Here is a 22,390-nt window from a genome sequence, read left to right as displayed (position 1 = left end):
TACGATCAGAATCATGTTTTAAATACAATAAACTATCACTAGAGAAAACGTACAAGGGAAACTAATGGGGCTAAAGGCCGATCAGTCACCTGGACCTGATGGGGGTTGCGTCCTAGGATATTAAAGGAAGTAGCTACAGAGATAGTGGATGCACTGGTCGTAATCTTCCAAGAATCCTTAGATTCTGGAAAAGTCCCAAAGGATTGGAAAACTTCCAATGTAACACCCTTATTCAAAAAGGGAGACAAAAAACAGGTAACTATAACCAGTCAGCTTAATATTTGTCATTGGGAAAATGTTAGAGTCTATTATAAAGGGTGTAATAGCAGGGCATCTAGAAAAACATAATCTAATCAAACAGAGTCAGCATGGCTTCATGAAGGGGAAATCATGCCTGACAAATTTATTAGAATTCTTTGAGGAAGTAACAAGCAGGATAGATAAAGGGGAACCAGTAGATGTAATATATTTGGACTTCCAAAAGGCGTTCGATAAGGTACCACACATAAGGCGACTTAATAAGATAAGAGCCCATGGTGTTGGGGGTAGTATATTAGCATGGATAGAGGACTGGCTAACTATTAGACGACAGAGGGTTGGGATACGGGGGACATTTTCAGGATGACAACCTGTAAGTAGGGTGCCACAGGGATCAGTGCTGGGGGGCCATAATTATTTCCAATCTATATTAATGACTTGGATGAGGGAAGTGAATGTACTGTTGCCAAGTTTGCGGATGACACAAAAATAGGTGGGAAGGCAAGTGGTGAGGATGACACAAAGAGCCTACAGAGGGATATAGACAGGTTAAGTGAGTGGGCAAAAATGTGGTAAGGGGAATATAATGTGGGAAAATGGGAGGTTATGCACTTCAGCAGGAAGAATAGAGAAGCTGAATATTATTTACATGGAGAAAGACTGCAGAAAACTGCAGCACAGTGGGATTTGGGGGGTCCTCGTGCATGAATCACAAAAAGCTAACAGACAAGTTCAGCAGGTAATAGGGAAGGCACATGGAATGTTGGCCTTTATTTCAAAGGGAATGGAGTATAAAAATAGGGAAGTCTTGCTAAAACTATACAAGGCACTAGTGAGACCACACCTAGAATACTGTGAACAGTTTTGGTCCCCTTTTCTAAGGAAGGATATACTGGCATTGGGGGCAGCCCAGAGAAGGTTCACTAGGTTGATCCTGGGTATGGAGGGATTTTCTCATGAGAGGTTGAGTAGGTTGGAGTTCATTGGAGTTTAAAGAATGAAACATATAAGATTCTTAGGGGGCTTGACAGGGTAGATGCTGAGAGGCTGTTTCCCCTTGTGGGAGAGTCTAGGACCAGAGGGCATAATCTCAGAGTAAGGGGTCGCCCATTTAAAACAGAGATGAGGGGTAATTTCTTCTCTCAGAAGGTAGTCAATCTGTGGAATTCTTTACCGCAGAGGGCTGTAGAGGCTGGGTCGTTAAGTATATTCAAGGCTGAAATAGGCAGGTTTTTAATCAGTAAGGGAATCAAGGAGTATGGGGAAAAGACAGGAAAGTGGAGTTGAGGATTCTCAGGTCAGCCATGATCGCATTGAATGGTGGAGCAGACCCGATGGGCTGAATGGCCTACTTCTGCTCCTACGTCTTGTGATTGTTTAGAAAACATCAATGGGATTAGACAAAGTCAACATGGATATATGACAGGGAAATCATGTTTGACAAACCTACTGGAGTCTTTTTGAGGACATAACTAGCAGAATAGATATAAGGAAGAACCAGTGGATGTGGTGTATTTGGATTTTCAAAAAGATTTTGATAAAGTCCCACATAAAAGGTTAGTGTGCAAAATTAAAGCACATGGGATTGGCGGTAATATATCGGCATGGGTTGAGAATTGCTTAGCAGACAGGAAACAGAGAGTAGGGATAAACGGGTCTTTTTCGGAGTGGTAGGTGGTGACTAGTGGGGTATCGCAGGGATCAGTGCTTGGGTCCCAGCTATTCACAATATATATCAATGATTTGGATGAGGGAACCAAATGTAATATTTCCAAGTTTGCTGACGGCATGAAACTTGGTAGGAATGTGAGTGGTGAGGAGGATGTTAAGAGGCTTGAAGGCGATTTAGACAGGTTGAGTGAGTGGGCAAATGTATGGCAGATGCAGTATAACGCAGACAAGTGTGAAGTTATCCACTTTGGTAAGAAAATCAGAATGGCAGAGTATTATTTAATTGGTGATAGATTGAGAAATGTTGATGTACAAAGGGACCCGAGTGTCCTTATACACCAGTCACTGAAAGCAAGCACGCAGGTGCAGCAAGCAGTTAAGGCAGCAAATGGCATGTTGGCCTTCATTGCGAGAGGACTTGAGTACAGGGGCAAGGATGTCTTACTGCAGCTAAACAGGGCCTTGGTGAGACCACACCTGGAGTAGTGTGTGCAGTTTTGGTCTCCTTACCTAAGAAAGGATATAGTTGCTATAAAGGGAGTGCAGCGAAGGTTCACCAGACTGATTCCTGGGATGGCAGGATTGTGGAATGAGGAGAGATTGGGTCGACTAGGCCCTGTATTCACTGGAGTTCAGAAGAATGAACGTATAAAGTTCTGACAGGGATGGACAGAATTGATGCAGGGATGATATTTCCTCTAGCTGTGGGGTGTCTAGAACAAGCGGTCACAATCTCAGGACACAGGATAGACCATTTCAGACTGAGATGGGGAGAAACTTCTTCACTCAGAGGGTGGTGAACCTGTGGAATTCTCTACCAGAGAGGGCTGTGGAGGCCAAGTCACTGAATATATTTAAGAAGAGAATAGATAGATTTCTGGACCCTAAAGATGTCAAGGGGTATGGGGAGAGTGTGGGAGTATGGCGTGGCGAGGATCAGCCATGATCATATTGAATGGTGGAGCAGGCTTGAAGGGATATGTGATCTACTTCTGCTCCTATTTTCTATGTTTCTATAGTCTGGACTTCATGTTACTCTAGACCCACAGCAATGTGTTTGACCCCCTGAAATAGGGCAAAGTCAGCATGATTTCATCAAGGGGAGGTCATGCCTGACAAATCTGTTAGAATTCTTTGAGGAGGTAATGAGTAGGTTAGACAAAGGAGAGCCAATGGATGTTATCTACTTGGACTTCCAGAAGGCCTTTGACAAGGTGCCGCACAGGAGGCTGCTCAGTAAGATAAGAGCTCATGGTGTTAGAGGCAAGGTACTAGCATGGATAGAAGATTGGCTGTCTGGCAGGAGGCAGAGAGTGGGGATAAGGGGGTCCTTCTCAGGATGGTGGCCGGTGACTAGTGGAGTTCTGCAGGGGTCAGTGTTGGGACCACAACTTTTCACTTTATACATTAATGATCTAGATGAAGGAACTGAGGGCATCCTGGCTAAGTTTGCAGATGATACAAAGATAGGAGGAGGGACAGGTAGTATTGAGGAGGCAGGGAGGCTGCAGAAGGATTTGGACAGGTTAGGAGAATGGGCAAAGAAGTGGCAGATGGAATACAACATGGGGAAGTGTGAGGTCATGCACTTTGGTAGGAAGAATAGAGGCTTAGACTATTTTCTAAATGGGGAGAGAATTCAGAAATCTGCAGTGCAAAGGGACTTGGGAGTCCTAGTCCAGGATTCTCTTAAGGTTAACTTGCAGATTGAGTTGGTAGTTAGGAAGGCAAATGCAATGTTGGCATTTATTTCGAGAGGACTAGAATATAAACGCAGGGATGTGCTGCTGAGGCTTTATAAGGCTCTTGTCAGACCACATTTAGAATATTGTGAGCAATTTTGGGCCCTGTATCTCAGGAAGGATGTTCTGGTTCTGGAGAGGGTCCAGAGGAGGTTCACGAGAACGATCCCAGGAATGAAAGGTTTAACACATGAGGAACGTTTGAGGACTCTGGGTCTATACTCAATGGAGTTTAGAAGGATGAGGGGGGATCTGATTGAAACTTACAGAATACCGAAAGGCCTGGATAGAGTGGACGTGGGGAAGATGTTTCCATTAGTAGGAGAGACTAGGACCTGAGGGCACAGCCTCAGAGTAAAGGGAAGACCTTTTAGAACAGAGATGAGGAGAAACTTCTTTAGCCAGAGAGTGGTGAATCTATGGAATTCATTGCCACAGAAGGCTGTGGAGGCCAGGTCATTGAGTGTATTTAAGACCAAGATAGATAGGTTCTTGATTGGTAAGGGGATCAAAGGTGACGGGGAGAAGGCAGGAGAATGGGGTTGAGAAACTTATCAGCCATGATTGAATGGCGGAGCAGACTCGATGGGCCGAATGGCCAAATTTCTGCTCCTATGTCCTATGGTCGAGCAAGCCTCTCAGTTCAAGGGTAATTAGGGATGGGCAACAAATGCTGGCCTTGCCAGTGACGCCCGCATCCCATGAAAAAAAAACTGAGCATCCACTGCTCTCAGTGATAGAGAATTTCAGTACAACAGAGGCCGGGGTGGGGGTGGGGGATGGTGGCGAGTCATCAGGGCTCGGTGTGGGTGAGGAGACAGGCAGCAGAGCCTTGGACGAGCTGGAGTTTAAGGCTTTTAGCTGCTACTTCACCAGGCAAAGTTCACAGGCAGGTTTCATTCATTTATTTAAAACAAAGTCACACAACAACGAATGCGGATCCTATTTTTTTTTGCTAGTTAGAGAACTAGATTTTGGTGAGATTTAAAAGAAACGTGGCCCATCGCTGGAGGGGAGGTGCCGCTCGTTGCCCTCAACAGGTGCTGGCGGGCCACCTTGTTGAACTGCTGCAGCCCGTGTGGTGAAGCAGCTGGTTGACTCATTCCGCTGCTTCGGAGGTCAGTTAAGAGTATCGAGACAGGGAGTCACATCTCAGACCGGACTGGACAAGACCATCAAGGTTCGCTTGCCACATTGGCCAATGCTGAGAAAATACTTCAAAAGTAAAAACATACCGGGACATCCCGAGATGGGGACAGGGGGAAGTCGGTGGGTATTGTCACTGGGCTAGTAATCCAGAGACTCAGGGCAATGCTCTGGGGACCCGGGTTCGAATCTCACCCAGGCGGCTGGTGGAATTTGGAATCGATAATAAAAAAAAATCTGACCACTAATATCCTTCAGGGAAGGAAATCTGCCGTCCTTACCTGGTCTACGCCTACATGTGACTCTAGACCCACAGCGTTTAGGGGTGGGCAGTAAGTGCTGACCTGGCCAGCAATGCCCACGTCTCCATGAACGAATAAAACAAAAAAGGGGCGGTCGAAACGCAAATCTTTCATTCTTTCCTGAAGGAAAATGAGTGAACTGGTTGGGCTTTTTTCTAAAACAAAAAAAAAAACATTCCTTCACTGTCGCTGGGTCAAACTCCCTTCCCTAACAGCACTGTGGGATGTACCTGCACCACATGGACTGCAGCGGTTCAAGGAGGCAGCTCATCACCACCTTCTCAAGGGGCAATTAGGGACGGGCAATAAATGCCTTGCCAGTGACATGGCGCAAAAGAAAGAAAAAAATCCATGAGCCTCATCGCCACCTTTACAGACACGAGCTTTTTATTCCAGTTTTGTGTATTTAATTAAAACTAATTTCCCCAGCTGTCATGGTGGGATTTGAACTCATGATCGTTAGTCCAGTCTCCGCATTACGAGTCCAGTAACATAACCACTACGCCACACGAAAGCTCTTTGAGCTGAAGTGTGTCTTCACAGACGCTCTGAGCATTTCCTGACGTTCTGCTTTTATATTAAGGGAAGAGGGGAATCATTGGATAGTTCTTTCAAAAGACTGGACACGGAGAGAATGCTCCCTCTTCGGGGGCTGGGGGGGGGGGGTGGGGGGGGTGGGGGGGGAGGGGGGTGGAAAAAGAGCAAAACCGGAGACCATCAGTATAAGATAGTCACCCAGAAATCCAATCGGGAATTCAGAAGAAACTCCTTTACCCAGAATGTGGAACAGGTTACCACGGGGAATAGCTGAAGTGAACAGTGTCCATGTATTTAAGGGGAAAACTAGACAAGTGCACGAGGGAGAAGGGAAGAGAGGGAGAGAGACTTACATGATAGATTTACGCAAGGAGAGATGGGAGGAGGTTCGAACATAAACACCAGCATGGGTTGGTTAGGCCTCATACCCCTGTTTCCGTGCTGGACGTCCTATGGAATTTTATTTATACTGTTACATCTTTTATTATTGCTATTATCAGCAGAATATTAAAAAGGATATGGAGACACTGGAGAGGGGGCAAAAAGAGATTTATAAGGAGGATACCAGAACTGTGAAGTGGAGAGAATGAACAAGCTGGGTCTCTTTTCTATTGAAAGAAGGTTAAAGGGATGACCTGATAGGAGGTTGTTAAATTTATGAAAGGTTTTGACACAGTTGACACGGAGAGAGAGTATTTCCACTCGTGGGGAAGAGCAGAGCCAGAGACCATCGATAAAGATTATCACCAAGAAACCAAATGAAAATTCTTTACCCAGAGAGTGGTGAGTACATGGAATTCATTGCACAGGGAGTGGTTCAGGTGAATAGTGTAGCTGTATTTAAGGGGAAGCTAGATAAGCACAAAGGAATAGAGGATGATGATGATTGATCTAGATGAGGAAAGATGGGAGGAGGCTCCAGTGTAGCACAAACACCGGCATGGACTGGTTGGGCTGAATGGCCTATTTCTGTAAAAGAGCTGGCAGAGGTACAATGGGCTGAATGGCCACTTTCTGTGAACCTACTTGCCATTGAACACCAGCATCAAAATTGTTTTTCCTTAAAATACAGAAGCAATTTACAAACCAGTATGAATCCTCGTCATGATCTTCTGGGCCTAATGAATACATGTCCTGACAGGGTTGCTTACCATAACCCTGCTGTTGTGTTGGATAGCCCTGCTGAGTTGTGTATTGTTGCTGTGGGTACCCTTGTTGCTGCGGAGGTCCTTGCTGATAGGTATCTTGCTGCTGGCTGTACTGCGAGTTACCTGCAAAAGAGGCACAGCAGCAACCTTAAACTTTCCCATTTCAAAAGCATTTTCAGGAATTAGAAAGCATGAGTCGACAGGTAAAATGAAAATGAAATTTGGGCACAGGAGAAAGGGAGAGAGAGAGAACGGGGGGAAAGGAAGTGGGGGGAGCGAAAGAGAGAGAGAGAGGAGAGAGAGAAAGAGAGAAAAAAGAGAGAAAAAGAGAGAAAAAAGAAAAAGGAAAAGAGAGAGAGAAAAAAGGAGAGAGAGAAAGACAAAGAGAGAAAAAGAGAAAGAGACAAAAGAGAGAAAAAAGAGAGAGAGAGAAAGACAAAGAGAGAAAAAAGAGAAAGACAAAGAGAGAAAAGAGAGAGAGAAAAAAGAGAGAGAAAGACAAAGAGAGAAAAGAGAGAGAGAAGAGAGAAAAAGAGAGAAAAAGAGAAAAAAGAGAAAGAGAGAGAAAAAAGAGAGAGAGAGAAAGACAAAGAGAGAAAAAAGAGAAAGACAAAGAGAGAAAAGAGAGAGAGAAAGACAAAGAGAGAAAAGAGAGAGAGAAGAGAGAAAAAGAGAGAAAAAGAGAAAAAAGAGAAAGAGAAAAGAGAGAGAGAAAAAAGAGAAAGACAAAGAGAGAAAAAAGAGAAAGACAAAGAGAGAAAAGAGAGAGAGAAAAAAAGAGAGAGAGAAAGACAAAGAGAGAAAAGAGAGAGAGAAAAAGAGAGAAAAAGAGAAAAAAGAGAGAAAAGAGAGAGAAAAAAGAACGAGAGAGAGAGAAAGACAAAGAGAGAAAGAGAGAGTGAGAAAAAGAGAGGGAGAGAGAGAGAAATAGGGAGAGAGAGGGGGGGAGGGGGGGGTGGTGGATGACCATACAACTCCTGCTGTCAAGCAATATTTAAAATTGCAGCTTTTCAGTAACCCTGCAAAAGAAAACTAAATGCACACTTACTGTAAACAACACAATTAGAAGGTAGCTAGGCTATATGAAAAAATAAAAGGACAAAATAAAAAGACAGCTACACACAAAAAATACATCAGCAAGCTGTTGGTAGGTAGACACTGCATACCCAAATACGGACCCAAGGGACGTGTGTTTGTGTGTGTGTGTGTGTGTGTGTGTTAATCTTTTTAGGGTCTTTTCTATTATGAGCGACACAGATGTATTTAGGTTTCCAAAGCAACTCTTTTTTTTTAAAAAAAAGTTAGAAATGTTAATGCTACTTTTGTAAGCATTGGTAAGGTAATTATTAATCTCGAAGCTACTTTGACCTTGGGACAGCCAGCAACTACAGTTCTACAAGAGCTGTGCAGTGAGAGGTTGGGGGAAGGATGAGTTTTATTTCCCCAAGTGTTTTTTTTTGGGGGGTGGGGGTGAGGGTGGGTAAGACGTGTGTGTATGTTTTTGTGAAGGTATATAGGTATATACCTCCTTCGTAGTAATGTTGTGAGGAATCCTCAGAAGGCCTATCAAACCCTTGTTCAGGGTACGATGGTTGCTGATAACTGTAGTCATTGGGCCCTACATCAAACAGGAAAGAGATTAATGGCCTTTCAGCTACATTCCTACAATATTTCAAAAGTAACGTGAAAAATTCTGCAAACGTAAAAGTTCAACATTTCCAACCCCCACCCAACCCCCCAACCAAATAAAGAAAATTCCTTAAAAGACATGTTTTCACGAGCTTGGAATTACATATCAAATGTCCTGACCAGAGCAGGACACTCAGCTCCAACAGTCTGCCGTTAATAAACAGGGACGTGTTCCATTCGTGGAGCATAGAATCGCGCAGCAGAGTCCAGTTGGGCCGAATGGCCTGGTTCTGTATTGTAGATTCTATGTTTAACTGCTCGAATTATCTAAACTGTCCTGTAAGATTTCATAGCTGGTCATAATTATTTCCCCCCCCCCCCTCCCCACCTAAAAGGTTCTCTCTTAATTTCAGTTGTTAAAAAAAAACCAAAAAGAAACTCTCGTTTTTTTTTTCCACGTACCAACTACGCACAAAAAAAAAGACAATAGGGCAACAGAGCAATTAAGGAGAAAAGATTTTCTTCCCACTTCCAAGATATTACTCACTACCATAGAACCATAGAACACTACAGCACAGAAAACAGGCCATTCGGCCCTTCTAGTCTGTGCCGAAATATTATCCCGCTAGTCCCACTGACCTGCACCTAGTCCATAACCCTCCAGACCTCTCCCATCCATGTATCTATCCGATTTATTCTTAAAACTTAAGAGAGCCCGCATTTACCACGTCAGATGGTAGCTCGTTCCACACTCTCACCACTCTCTGAGTGAAGAAGTTCCCCCTAATGTTCCCCCTAAACCTTTCCCCTTTCACCCTAAAGCAATGTCCTGACACTACCTAACACATTTTTCACCATCATGAGGTACTACTAGTTTTTAACCAACTAAAAACTAATTTCTTTACCCCCAGTGTCTTTCCACGGGACTCCGGTTATTTTCATTGTAACAAAGTTGTAAAAATCTATACTGGCAAATACAATAAATCAAAGTTACTTGAGGTTTATTGCCAGTAAATGAACTTCAATAAATCGCACACAAAAACTGAAATCTTAAGAACAATGAACATATGAATTAGGAGCAGGAGGAGGCCACTCTGCCCCTCGGGTCTGCTCCCCCCATTCAATAAGATCATGGCTGATCTGATTGTAACCTCAACTCTACATTCCTGCCTACCCCCGATCACCTTTCACCCCCTTGCTTATCAAGAATCTATCTCGCTCTGCCCTAAAAATATTTAAAGACTCTCTTCCTCAAAAGGCGATGGGGGCAGAGCTCCAAGGACTTTACCTTCAGAGGAAGGATTTCTGCTCATCTCTGTCTTAAATGGGTGACCCCTTATTTTTAAACAGTGACCCCCTAGTTCTAGATTCTCCCACAAGAGGAAACATCCTCTCCACACCCACCCTGTCAAGACCCCTCAGGACCTTAAAGGTTTCAGTCAAGTCACCTCTTACTCTCCTAAACTCCAGTGGATACAAGCCTAACCTGTCCAGCCTTTCCTCATGAGACAACCCGTCCATTCCTGGTATTAGGCCGGCAAACCTTCTCCGAACTGCTTTTGACTTTTCCAGTCAAAGATGTTGTGAAGAGCCAGCACAGGCAGGAGGTGCCAAATGGCCTCCTCCTGGGCCATAAGGCTATGATCCATTACATATCCATGTTAGGGAAATTCGTTCTAGTGTCAACAACAGCTTGCGTTCATACAGCGCCTCGAAAGTAATAAGTGGTGCTCCACCAAAGCGCTATAAAACAAAATTAAGACAGCAACCCACACGAGGAGCTGTGGAGGGATTTGAAAAGAAAAGAACGGGAATTTTAAAATCGAGGTGCTGCCTCACTGTAAGGCAAAGCAGGACAGTTAGCCCATCAGTGATGGGTACACACACACACACACACACACACACACACACAGTGAGCGCTGTTACATTACAGTAACTATTCACACGTTATTTATGACTTCTTTTGGAAGATATTTGTTTCCAGGAACTTGCTTAAGAAAAAAATAAACTTTTAACGTCTACTCTGGGTGTGGTGCCCAGAATTGTACAGAGTGCTCCAGATGTGGCCCAGCCAGGGCTTGTATAGCAAAACTTCCTCAACTTTCAAATCCAGCCCTCCGTAAACAAAGGCTGACATTCCATTTGCCTTCCTGATTATTTATTTGCCCCTGACAACTCTATTTTAGTGAGCTGCATACACAGGCAGCTAAATCTCTTTGAATCTCCTCTGTGCCTGGCTTATTATCATTTAAAATATACTCAGGTATGTTCTCATTTGATCCATGAGTGATGACCTCACACTTCACCGCACTGAAGTCCTGCTGCCCTGTGTTTTGCCCGGTCACTTAACCCTATCAACGATTCCCTTGTAATTTTATTCTACTGCCTTCATTACTTACTGCATCGCCAATCTTTGTATCCTTGACAAATGTGGATATGTAGCTCTGTATTGTGTTATCTAAGTCAATAAATATATAGTGAATAGTTGAGGCTCCAGCAGAGATCCTTGCGAGACACCACTAGCCAAACCTCCCAATTCAAGTACATCACCATTATCTCCACTGTCATGAATATGAAGTTTATAAGATTGTTATGTTTTAGGACTGTCTCTTTAATTTAAGCTAATATGGAGTGGTGAAGGTGTCATGTCACCTGTTTTGAATTCTTCCCAACAAAAGAAACCTGGGTGGCTTGGTAGCTACGGGATCAAGGGTGGTCCAGGCTGACATACTGGGCAAGAAAGTGCAAGATGTTCACATCTGTTGGCAGTGGCATGAGTAGATGTGCTGTGGATAGATTGTTAGTCTCACAGGAAGGTATTATAACTGTCAGGCTTTATAAACAGTTATACTTTAAACTGTCTGCTTAATTCCAAGATAGCTAATTAGAATTTCTACTTGGATACAAGGCCCATGTGGTTCACATTGCCATGCAGATGGGCTTTGGGAAGAGAAAAACCAACATATATAGCGCGCATGTTATCAGGTTGCAGTTTTTCTAGTTGTATCACTGAAACTCTCAGACATAAAACAGTCTGCAGAAGACAGAGGCAGCCAATCCTCCACCTGAAGCAGAAAAAAATGCTAATTTTATTGTCTACCATGCAGAATATGGGTGGGTGCTCAAGCTCAGATTGAAGAGATCAAATTCATGAGGATTTAAAAGAGACTGGAAGATTTGCCTAACTTGGGATGGAGGGAAGGAATCTCCGGTGTAATCTTCACAAGTGAAAATCAGTTCTGGGGTTAAAAGTCACCTGGCTGGGAAATGAAGAAGGAAGCATACCATCGAGAGCTGAGAATAACTTTGTTTGGTTCCAGGAGAATAAAGTATTCACTTAAGGGATAGCATCAAGTATAGCCATAGCCGAAGGTTTTCAGTCTTATTAAAAGCTAATTGGGGAATTTGTCTGTAGGTTAGAGTATAAATTGTCTAAACACTATACAATAGGCAATGTTGCTTTTTGTTTGTTACAGTAAAAGTCTTAAAATTTGAAATCTTGTTGTGATCCTTTTAGTCGGCCACTGGAAATCCAAACATCTCAAAATTATTGGTCTCTACGGGGACTGTAACACAACTCTCTATCCTCAACTACTTAACCAATCACCTAACCAGGTCAAGAATTCAACTTCAATTCCACGAGTTTTAACTTCAGCTAACAGTCTCTTACGTGGAACATTATCTAATGTCTTCCGGGAGCCCATGTAAACTACATCCGTAGGCATTTCCCAGTCCATTGCTTTAATCGCTTCTCCAAGAAAATTCAGTTAGATTTGTTAGGTATGATCTATCCTTTAACAAATCTATGTCAGCTCTCTCTAACCAGGTCAACTTTCTCTTAAGCACTCGTTCGCTCTGTCCTTAATTAGAGGTTTCAATAACTTCTACAAAGCTGATGTTAGGCTAACAGGAACTTGGGTTTAGAAGGGGGTTTCAGAACTCTTTCCTGAGCTACAGCTTAAAAGGCATCGGGAAAAAGAAGTTTCGCAAAATTACACAACTGAATGAAGATGCCAGTGACTGCTGGGTGTAAAAATATTTTTATTTTAAGCCTTCAGGCATTTCTCATCTCCCATTTAAGCCAAGAGTGACATGAAGGCTGATGAAATGTGGAAAGATAATTTCGCTGGGAGTGGCTTTGACATTAAGCAGCAACGATGGAAACAGTTGCCCAGGACAGTTATTTAAGCTAAATGATGTCACGAAATTTGGTGTGGACAGCTTGTAACACGTACTATAACATAACCTAGGAAAATAACACAGGCTACAACAACAACTGCACACCTCAGAACTAACATTTCACAGGGACACACTTTGATAAAAACTTTGCACTCATGCCTAAAGGTCTGCCTTCATGATTGATAGCAGTCATTCCTTCAAAATCTCACGCATCGCTAAACGAGAACTTTGAAACCCTGGTCACAAATTTCAGAGAGGCCACGGCGTGTTGGAATTTCGATGTATTAAAAATGTTTTAGGAAAGACACCCCGGGCAGAATCTTGTTGGAGGTGTCGGTGGGGGGGGGGGTCTGGTCTGCTGGCTGGAGAGCCAGCGAGAGACCCCGCGCTGCCTCTTTTCAGGAAGGCCGGTCAAACTACAAGCCAATCAGGCAGTGGCGAGGGCAGTGTCGGGCCTTCCACCCACCCAACCCACCACCCAACCCACCACCCCAGGTTCAAGAAGGCAGCTCACCATCGCCCTTCAAGGGGCAATTAGGGATGGGCAATAAATGCTGGCCCAGCCAGCGAAGCCCACATCCCATGAATGAATATATATATAAAAAAAAGGTTGGGCCTACACTCAATGGAGTTTAGAAGAATGAGAGGCGATTTTATGTCTAAAATGAAACGTATAAGATTCTGAGGAGGGCTTGACAGGGTAGAGGACGTTCCCCCTTGTTGGGAAACCGAGAACTAGGATGGGGTCACAGTTTAAAAATAAAGGTCTCTTAATTAAGACAGAGGTGAGGAGGAATTTCTGCTCTCAGAAGGGTCGTTAGTCTTTGGAATTCTTTTCCCCCCACAAGAGAGCAGTGGTGGGTGGGTTACTGAGGCAGACAGACTTTTGATCGATGAGGGAGTCAAGAGTTATAGTGGGGAGGCGGGGGGGGCAGGCAGGAAAGTGGAATTAAGGTTACCGTCCCCGTCAGATCAGCTATGAGCTTATTGAATGGCAGAGCAGGCTCGATGGGCCAAATGGCCTACTCCTGCCTCTTCCCTCATTTTTTATGTCCTTATGAAAAGTTACCATTGAATCTGCTGGCACTGCATTTTCAGGCAGTGCATCCCAGGTCACCACCTCTCGCTTTGGAAAATTTTCCCTCATGTCTGTTTATTTTGGCATTTACCCGCGCGTCCTAAGGTTACCAACTCGATTCTGCCACTGGAAACAGTTCCCCTTTATTTACTCTATCAGAGCCCTTCAAGAACGTTCACACCTGTCAACTTTCTTTTATTCATTCACGGGATGTGGGCATTAACTGGCTAGGCTAGCGTCCGTTGCCCGCCCCTAAATGCCCTTGCAGAAGGGGGCGGTGAGACGCCTTCTCGAATATAATCGAGTGGCTTTCAAGTCATTTCAGAGGACGGTTAAGGGAGAGTCTGGAGTCATGTGTAGGCCAGACCAGGTAAGAAAGGCAGATTCCCTTCCCCTAGAGTGAACCAGATGGGTTTTTACAACAATCTGATCAACTTCACGGTCGCCATGATCTGGACCAGCTTTTTATTCCAGATTTATTTAATTAGCGGAATTTAAATTCCCCAGCTGCCTGTGGTGGGATTTGAACACATGTCTCCAGGTCACTTGTCCAGGCCTCTGGATTATTAGCCAGTAATATGCCCAGCACTGTGGGCGCACCTACAACAGACGGACTGCAGTGGTACAAGAAGGCAGCTCATTACCACCTTCTCAAGGGTAGTTAGGGATGGGCAGTAAATGCTGACCCAGCCCACATCCTGTGAACGAATGATATATATTAAAAAAAAATCACTATGCGACAGTACAGTGCCAAACCGGAAACACTTCTGAAAAATCAAAAAAGTTAGCAGCAAATGTCCAGGTTTATCAATTGCACCCCCCCACACACACACCCACCCACCCCCACACCCACCCACCCCCACACACACACACCCCCACACCCACCCCCACCCCCACACACACCCCCACCCCCACACACCCACCCCCACACACACACCCCCACACCCACACCCACCCCCACACACCCACCCCCACACCCACACACAAAAGATAACAAGCGATTCAACCCACACTGGCATGGACCTTGTGCTATTTATTTAAAATGAATAATAAACTGGTTGAAACTGGGAAACACGTGCAAGATGAGTTGGGGGATGATGTCAGGATCATGGAAACAGGATTCAAGGCCCCAGTCACACAAACTAAAACCCACAAACTGGAGGCCAAACGGAGTCTGTTAAAAATACCACCCACCCCCACAATGACATTACGTTGCAATAAACAATGCACATCATTAAACCTGACAACAACAACAAGTAGTATTTCTATAGCACCTTTAACACAATAAAACGTCTCCAAAGTGCTTCACAAGAGTGCTAGCAAGCTACATTTAACACCGAGCCACATGAGGAGGTATTAGGGCAGGTGAGCTAAAAGTTTGGGGGAAACAGGTAGATTTTAAGGAGCGTCTCAAAGGAGGAGAGAGAGAGAGATGGAGAGGTAGAGAGGCAGACGGAGAGAATTACAGAGCTTGGGGCCCTGGGCGGCCTCCAATGGTGGAGCGATTAAAACGGGTAATGCTCTAGTGGCCAGAATTAGAGGAGCGCAGTGTTCACAGGGAGCTGTGGGGCTGGAGGGGATTACAGAGATAGGAAAGGGCTAAGCCAGGGAGGGATTTGAAAACAAGGGAGAGAATTTTAAAGCCAAGGCGTTGCTTGGCCAGGAGAGAAGGTAGGTCGGCGAACACAGGGGTGATGGGTGAATGGGAGTTAGGACCTGGGCTGCAGTTTTGGATGATCTCCTGTTTTTAGAGGGTAGAATATGGGAGGCAGGTCAGGATTGCTGTGTGTTGTGGCCTTTCACAATATGCAGAAAAGCAAATATTACATAATATTATTAAAAATAGGTCTTCCTGAACTGAATACATAGGGGATATATAATCATGAAAGAGTGAAGAGTCAATCTCAGGAATGTCATGACTTGGTCAGTTAACTGACACCGTTTTACTTGCCTCCATTAGAACCTTGACTGAATTTCAACTTGGGTTTGTCTGAAGCTCTTTAGGGTATTGCAAGGTCTCAAAAAGCGCCATATAAATGTCAACCGTGGCTCATTTGGTAGCACTCTCAATTCTGAGTCAGAGGTCTGTGGGTTCAAGTCCGATTCCAGAGACTTGAGCACAAAATCAAAGCTGACATTCCCAGCGCAATGCTGAGGGAGGGCTGCAGTGTCAGAGGTGCAGTCTTTCAGGTAGGATGTCCCCCGGCTGCCCTCTCTAGAGGCGCAAAAAGACCCATTTGGAAGAGCAGGGGAGTTCTCCCCAGAGCCCTGACCAATAATTACCCCTCACTCAGCATCACCTAAACAGGGGGCCCTGGCGATTATCCCATTGCTGTGTGTGGGAGCTTGCTGTGTGTAAATTGGCCATCACGTTTCCCACAATGCAAAAGTGACCACACTTCACAAGCTACTTCATTGGCTGTGAAGCATCTTGGGACGTCTGGAGGTTGCGCAAGGCGCTATGTAAATGCAAGCCTTCCTTTACTGTTTATTGCGTAACCCAAGAGATGCGAGGAGAGGGGAGGGGAGGGGAGGGCAGAGAGGGGAAAGGATCAGTGGAAGCCACAGGGCACTTATTGCAAACTGAAAAGCAGCGAGTTGGTTAGGATCCGGAATGCTCCGCCCGCGAGTGTGCTGGAGGCAGGTTCTATCGAGGCTTTCAAAAGCCAGCACCCGCCCCCCCAAACAGGAAAAAAATTGCAGGGGCCCAGAGGGAAAAGGCGTGGGAGTGGGATTAACAGGGTCGCTCTTGCAGGGGAGCTGGCATGGACACAACAGGAAGAAATGACCCCCCCTCCCCTGTGCTGTAACCAGTGGTATTGTCATTGGACTAGAGAGCCAGGGTAATGCTCTGGGGACCCGGGTTCGAATCCCACCAAGGCAGATGGTGGAATTTGAATTCAATAAAAATCTGGAATTAACAGTCCAATGATGACCATGAAGCCATTGCCGATTGTTGTAAAAACCCATCTAGTTCCTTTAGGGAAGGAAATCTGCCGTCCTCACCTGGTCTGGCCTACATGTGACTCCAGACCCACAGCAATCTGGTTGACTCTGAAATGGCCCAGCCAGACACTCAGTTGTACCAAACCGCTACAAAGACACAAAAAAAGGAATGAAACCGGATGGACCACCCGGCATCGATCTAGGCACTGTCGACCTTGTTACTAACATCTGGGGGCTAGTGCCAAAATTGGAAGAGCTGTCTCACAGACTAGTCAAACAACAGCCTGATTTAGTCATCCTCACGGAATTATACCTGACAGATAATGTCCTAGATTCCACCATCACCATCCCTGGGTAATCACCTTCTGCTGATTTCCACATACCGCCCTCCCTCAGCTGATGAATCAGTGCTCCTCTATGTTGAGCATCACTTGGAGGAAGCACTGAGGGTGACAAGGGCGCAGAATGTTCTCTGGGTGGGGGACTTAATGTCCATCACCAAGAGTGGCTCGGTAGCACCACTACTGACCGCGTCCTAAAGGACATAGCTGCTAGACCGGGTCTGCGGCAGGTGGTGAGGGAACCAACAAGAGGGAAAAACATACTTGACCTCATCCTCACCAACCAGCCTGCCACAGATGCATCTGTCCATGACAGTATCAGTAGGAGTGACCACCGCACAGTCACTGTAGAGACGAAGTCCCGCCTTTGCATTGAGGATGCCCTCCATCGTGTTGTGTGGCACTACCACCGTGCTAAATGGGATAGATTTCAAACAGACCTAGCAACTCAAGACTGGGCATCCATGAGGCGCTGTGGGACATCAGCAGCAGCAGAATTGCATTCGAACACAATCTGTAACCTCATGGCCCGGCATATCTCCCACTCTACCATTACCATCAAGGCAGGGGATCAACCCTGGTTCAATGAAGAGTGCAGGAGGGCATGCCAGGAGCAGAACCAGTCACACCTAAAAATGAGGTGTCAACCTGGTGAAGCTACCACACAGGAATACTTGCGTGCCAAACAGCATAAGCAGCAAGTGACAGACAGAGCTAAGCAATCCCATAACCAGATCAGATCTAAGCTCTGCAGTCCTGCCATATCCAATCATGAATGGTGGTGGACAATTAACCAACTCACTGGAGGAGGAGTCTCCACAAATATCCCCATCCTCAGTGATGGGTGAGTCCAGCACAGCAGTGCAAAAGATAAGGCTGAAGCATTCGCAACAATCTTCAGCCAGAAGTGCCGAGTGGATGATCCATCTCAGCCTCTTCCAGATGTCCCCAGCATCACAGGTGCCACTCTTCAACTAATTTGATTCGCTCCACATGACACCAAGAAACGACTGAAGGCACTGCATACTGCAAAGACTATGGGCCCTGACAACATTCCAGCAATAGTACTGAAGACTTGTGCTCCAGAATTTGCCACGCCCCTAGCCAAGCTGTTCCAGTACAGCTACAACACTGGCATCTACCCGGCCATGTGGAAAATTGCCCAGGTATGTCCAGTACACAAAAAGCAGGACAAATCCAACCCGGCCAATTAACGCCCCATCAGTCTACTCTCAATCATCAGTAAAATAATGGAAGGGATCATCAACAGTGCTATCAAGTGGCACTTGCTTAGCAATAACCTGCTCACTGATGCCCAGTTTGGATTCCGCAAGGGCCACTCAGCTTCTGACCTCATTACAGCCTTGGTTCAAACATGGACAAAAGAGCTGAATTCCCAAGGTGAGGTGAGAGTGACTGCTCTTGACATCAAGGCAGCATTTGACCAAGTGTGGCATCAGGGAGCCCTGGCAAAACTGGAGTCAATGGGAATGAGTACAAATCTCTCCGCTGGTTGGAGTCATACTGAGCACAAAGGAGGATGGTTGTAGTTGTTGGAGGTCAGTCATCTCAGCTCCAGGACATCACTGCAGGAGTTCCTCAAGGTAGTGTCCTAGGCCCAACCATCCTCAACTGCTTCATCAATAACCTTCCTTCCATCATAAGGTCAGAAATGGGGATGTTCGCTGATGATTGCACAATGTTCAGCACCATTCACAACTCCTCAGATACTGAAGCAGTCCATGTCCAAATGCAGCAAGACCTGGACAATATTCAGGTTTGGACTGACAAGTGGCAAGTAACATTCACGCCACACAAGTGTCAGGTAATGACTATCCCCAGAAGAGAGAACCCAACCATCACACCTTGGTGTTCAATGGCATTACCCTCACTGAATGCCCCACTATCAACATCCTGGTGGTTACCATTGACCAGAAACTGAACTGGACTAGCCATATAAATACTGTGGCTACAAGAGCAGGTCAAAGACTAGGAATCATGCGATGAGTAACTCACCTCCTGACTCCCCAAAGCCTGTCCACCATCTACAAGGCACAAGTCAGGAGTGTGATGGAATACTCTCCACTTGCCTGGATGAGTGCAGCTCCCAAACACTGAAGAAGCTGGACACCGTTCAGGACAAAGCAGTCCGCTTGACTGGCACCACATCCACAAACATTCACTCCCTCCACCACCCACATACAGTAGCAGCAGTGTGAATCATCTACAAGATGCACTATAGGAATTCACCATGGCTCCTTAGGCAGCACCTTCCAAACCCACGACCACTACCTCCTAGAAGGACAAGGGCAGCAGATAGATGGGAATATCATCACCTGGAAGTTCCCCTCCAAGTCACTCACCATCCTGACTTGGAAATATATCACCGTTCCTTCACTGTCACTGGGTCAAAATCCTGGAATTCCCTCCCTAACGGCACTGTGGGTGTACCTACACCACATGGACTGCAGCGGTTCAAGAAGGCAGCTCACCACCACCTTCTCAAGGGCAACTAGGGATGGGCAATAAATGCTGACCCAGCCAGTGACACCCACATCCCATGAATATATTAAAAAATAGACACTCCTTTCAGGTGAAGCAGCGCTTCACTTGCACCTCTTTCAGTTTAGTCTACTGCATTCGCTGCTCCCAATGCGGTCTCCACGACATTGAAGAGACCAAACGCAGACTGGGTGACCGCTTTACGGAACACCTTTGGTCTGTCCACAAACATGACCCAGACCTTCCTGTCGCTTGCCATTTCAACACTCCACCCTGCTCTCCTGCGCACATGTCTGTCCTTGGTTTGCTGCAATGTTCCAGTGAAGTTCAACACAAACTGGAGGAACAGCACCTCATCTTCCGACTAGGCACTTTACAGCCTTCCGGGCTGAATATTGAGTTCAACAACTTCAGACCATGAACTCTCTCCTCCATCCTCACCCCCTTTTTTTAAAACCCCTTTTTTCAATATTCATTTTTATTTTTTATCCACTTATTTGTATTTATTTTAATTTTTATTCATTGTTTTATCCCCACCTTTTATCCTATTTTTGCTCGTTTCTTCCCACCACCATCCCCTGTCCCCACCCCACCCCCGCTAGGGCTATCTGTCACTTGTTCATGTTGTTCTTTCCAGAGTGCTTACCCTGCCATTATCACATTCTGCTTTCTGACCTTAATGCCACCATCAGCACCTCCTTTAGCCTGTACCACTACCATTAACACGCCCTTTGACCTTTTGTTTATGACATCTTTTGCAATCTCTCCTTCGCTCCCACCTATCGCTAGCCTTCTATCCAGCTTCACCCCCCTTAAACAGTATAAATTCCATCAAATTTTTACTTCTCTTTAGCTCTGAGGAAGGGTCAGACAGACTCGAAATGTTAACTCTGTTTTTCCCTCCACAGATACTGTCAGACCTGCTGAGTTTTTTCCAGCTTTTTCTGTTTTTGTGGCACATTTATTTTGTCCATTTTCCTATCACATCTCCCATCTCTCCTTCAAACATAAACCTTGGCTCAGTGGGTAACACCCTCACCTCAGGGTCAGAAGTCCCACTCCCGAGAGCTGATCACAAAAATCTTGGCTGACGCTCCACTGCCAGTACGGGGGAAGTGCTGCACTGTCAGAGGTGCTGTCTTTCTGATGAGACATCAAATCGAGGCCCCCACCTGTCCCCTTACCTGCACAGAAAAGGTCTTGCACTATTTCAAGGAGGGAATTGTGGGGGGAGGGCGAGTTGCAGGAGGGGATTTCTCTCTGGTGTTCTGGCCAATAGTTATCTCTTAACCAACAGCATTAATCTGACATTTATTTGCGGGAGCTTGCTGTGTGCAAATTGGGTGCCACGTTTCCTATGTTACAACGGTGACTTCAAAAAGATCATTGGCTGCGAAGTGGTTTGGAATGTCCTGAGGTCGTGAAAGGTGATTTATAAATGAAAATTCTTCCTCTACGCTTGACCCACTCCATTAAAGGTTGAGCAGGTTGGGCCTGTACTCATTGGAGTTTAGAAGAATGAGGGGCGATCCTATTGAAACATATAAAAGGTTCTGAGGGGACTCGACAGGCTGGGTGCTGAGAGGCTGTTTCTCCTCGTGGAGGAACCTTGAACCACGGGACACAGTTTCAAAACAAGGGGGGTCTCTCATTGCGGACGGAGAGGAGGAAGAATTTCTTCTCTCAGAGGGCCGTTTAAGAGTTTGGATCAAATTCATAGCACCCTTATCCCCAAATACTGCTAGCTTAACTTCAACTTATCTGGGTTTGGATATTCTTTTCTTAAGTCCAGGCCCGACTTTTCCCAATACTCTCTGAACCAGCCTTTCAACTTCCAGGAAATTCAGCTCATCCAAAACTCTGCTGCCTGTATCCGAACTTGCACCGAGTCCCACTCACCCACACTAACCGACACTGAGGTATTAGTAGACTGGAAATCAATTTTAAAATTGTTTTTTTATCAAATCCTCTGCGGCCTTGCAGCTCTCCGTCTCTGATAACCTTCTCCAGCCCCATAGCCCTCTGGCTCCTCTGCCCTCCGACTCCCCTGCCCTCTTCACCATCCCTGATTTTAATCGCTCCCTTATTGGCAGCCCTGCCTTCAGCTGCCTGGGCCCTAAGCTCTGGAATTCCCTCCCTAGCCCCACCTCCTCTCCCTCCACTCTCTCTCTCTCTCTCTCTCTCCTCCTTTAAGATACTCCTTAAAACTTACCCCTGACCAAGCTTTGGTCACCTAATAGCTGGTATCAAGTGCGTCTGACGACGCTTTAGGGCGTTTTTACTATGTTATAAATGCAAGATGTTTCTCTTGGCTTTTAAGAACCCAGCCTCTTCCTGCTTTCCTGCAGCAGGATGCAAGTACAGCATTACGACCTGAAAATATTTCACGAGAGGGATTCTACATCAGGAATCAGAAGGTTGCATTTTACCATTCAGTTCTCAGTGATAGGGCGCGTTCAGATCAGTTTTCGATACTCTTCCCCTTCATAAGTGATGTTGCTTTTGTATTCAGCATGTTCATTTTCATAGAATGAAACGGCAGAGGAGGGGGCCATTCGGCCCATCATATCTGTCCCGTATTGAATTAGACCCACTGCCCTGCCCTTTCCCCATGGCCCACAAATGTTTCACTCCAAATATTTATCCAATTCCGTTTTGAAAGTTACTATTGAGTCTGCTCCCACTGCCCTTCCAGATCATCAGGGGAGTAAAATAGGAAAGTCTTGCTACAATTGTCCTGGGCTTTGGTGAGAACAGACCTGGAATACTGTGTTGAAGTTTTGGTCTCCAAATTTAAGGAAGGATACACTTGCATTGGAGGCGGTACAATTAAGGTTCACTAAATTAATCCCTGGGATGAGTGGGGGATGGTCCTATGATGAGAGACTGAGTAAACTGGGTCTATATTCTC

At 45.6% G+C, this 22,390-nt stretch overlaps 1 protein-coding gene across 5 annotated transcripts in view; it reads right to left on the bottom strand.

The window, feature by feature from the left end:
* ss18 (SS18 subunit of BAF chromatin remodeling complex) overlaps positions 1-22,390 on the bottom strand; it is a 107,839-nt gene that overhangs the window by 22,626 nt on the left and 62,823 nt on the right. For 3 of the 5 annotated variants that reach the window (XM_078541159.1, XM_078541161.1, XM_078541162.1), the window contains one exon: positions 6,808-6,927. In XM_078541159.1, coding sequence (XP_078397285.1) covers positions 6,808-6,927 — 120 coding nt within the window. Of the gene's footprint in view, positions 1-6,807; positions 6,928-8,329; positions 8,423-22,390 lie in introns of all 5 variants that reach the window. The other 2 variants (XM_078541157.1, XM_078541158.1) reach the window with 1 other exon arrangement.

Source organism: Cetorhinus maximus, chromosome 4, assembly GCF_964194155.1.
Source record: "Cetorhinus maximus chromosome 4, sCetMax3.hap1.1, whole genome shotgun sequence".
NCBI lineage: Eukaryota > Metazoa > Chordata > Chondrichthyes > Lamniformes > Cetorhinidae > Cetorhinus > Cetorhinus maximus.
This window is presented reverse-complemented; position numbering and strand designations above follow the sequence as displayed.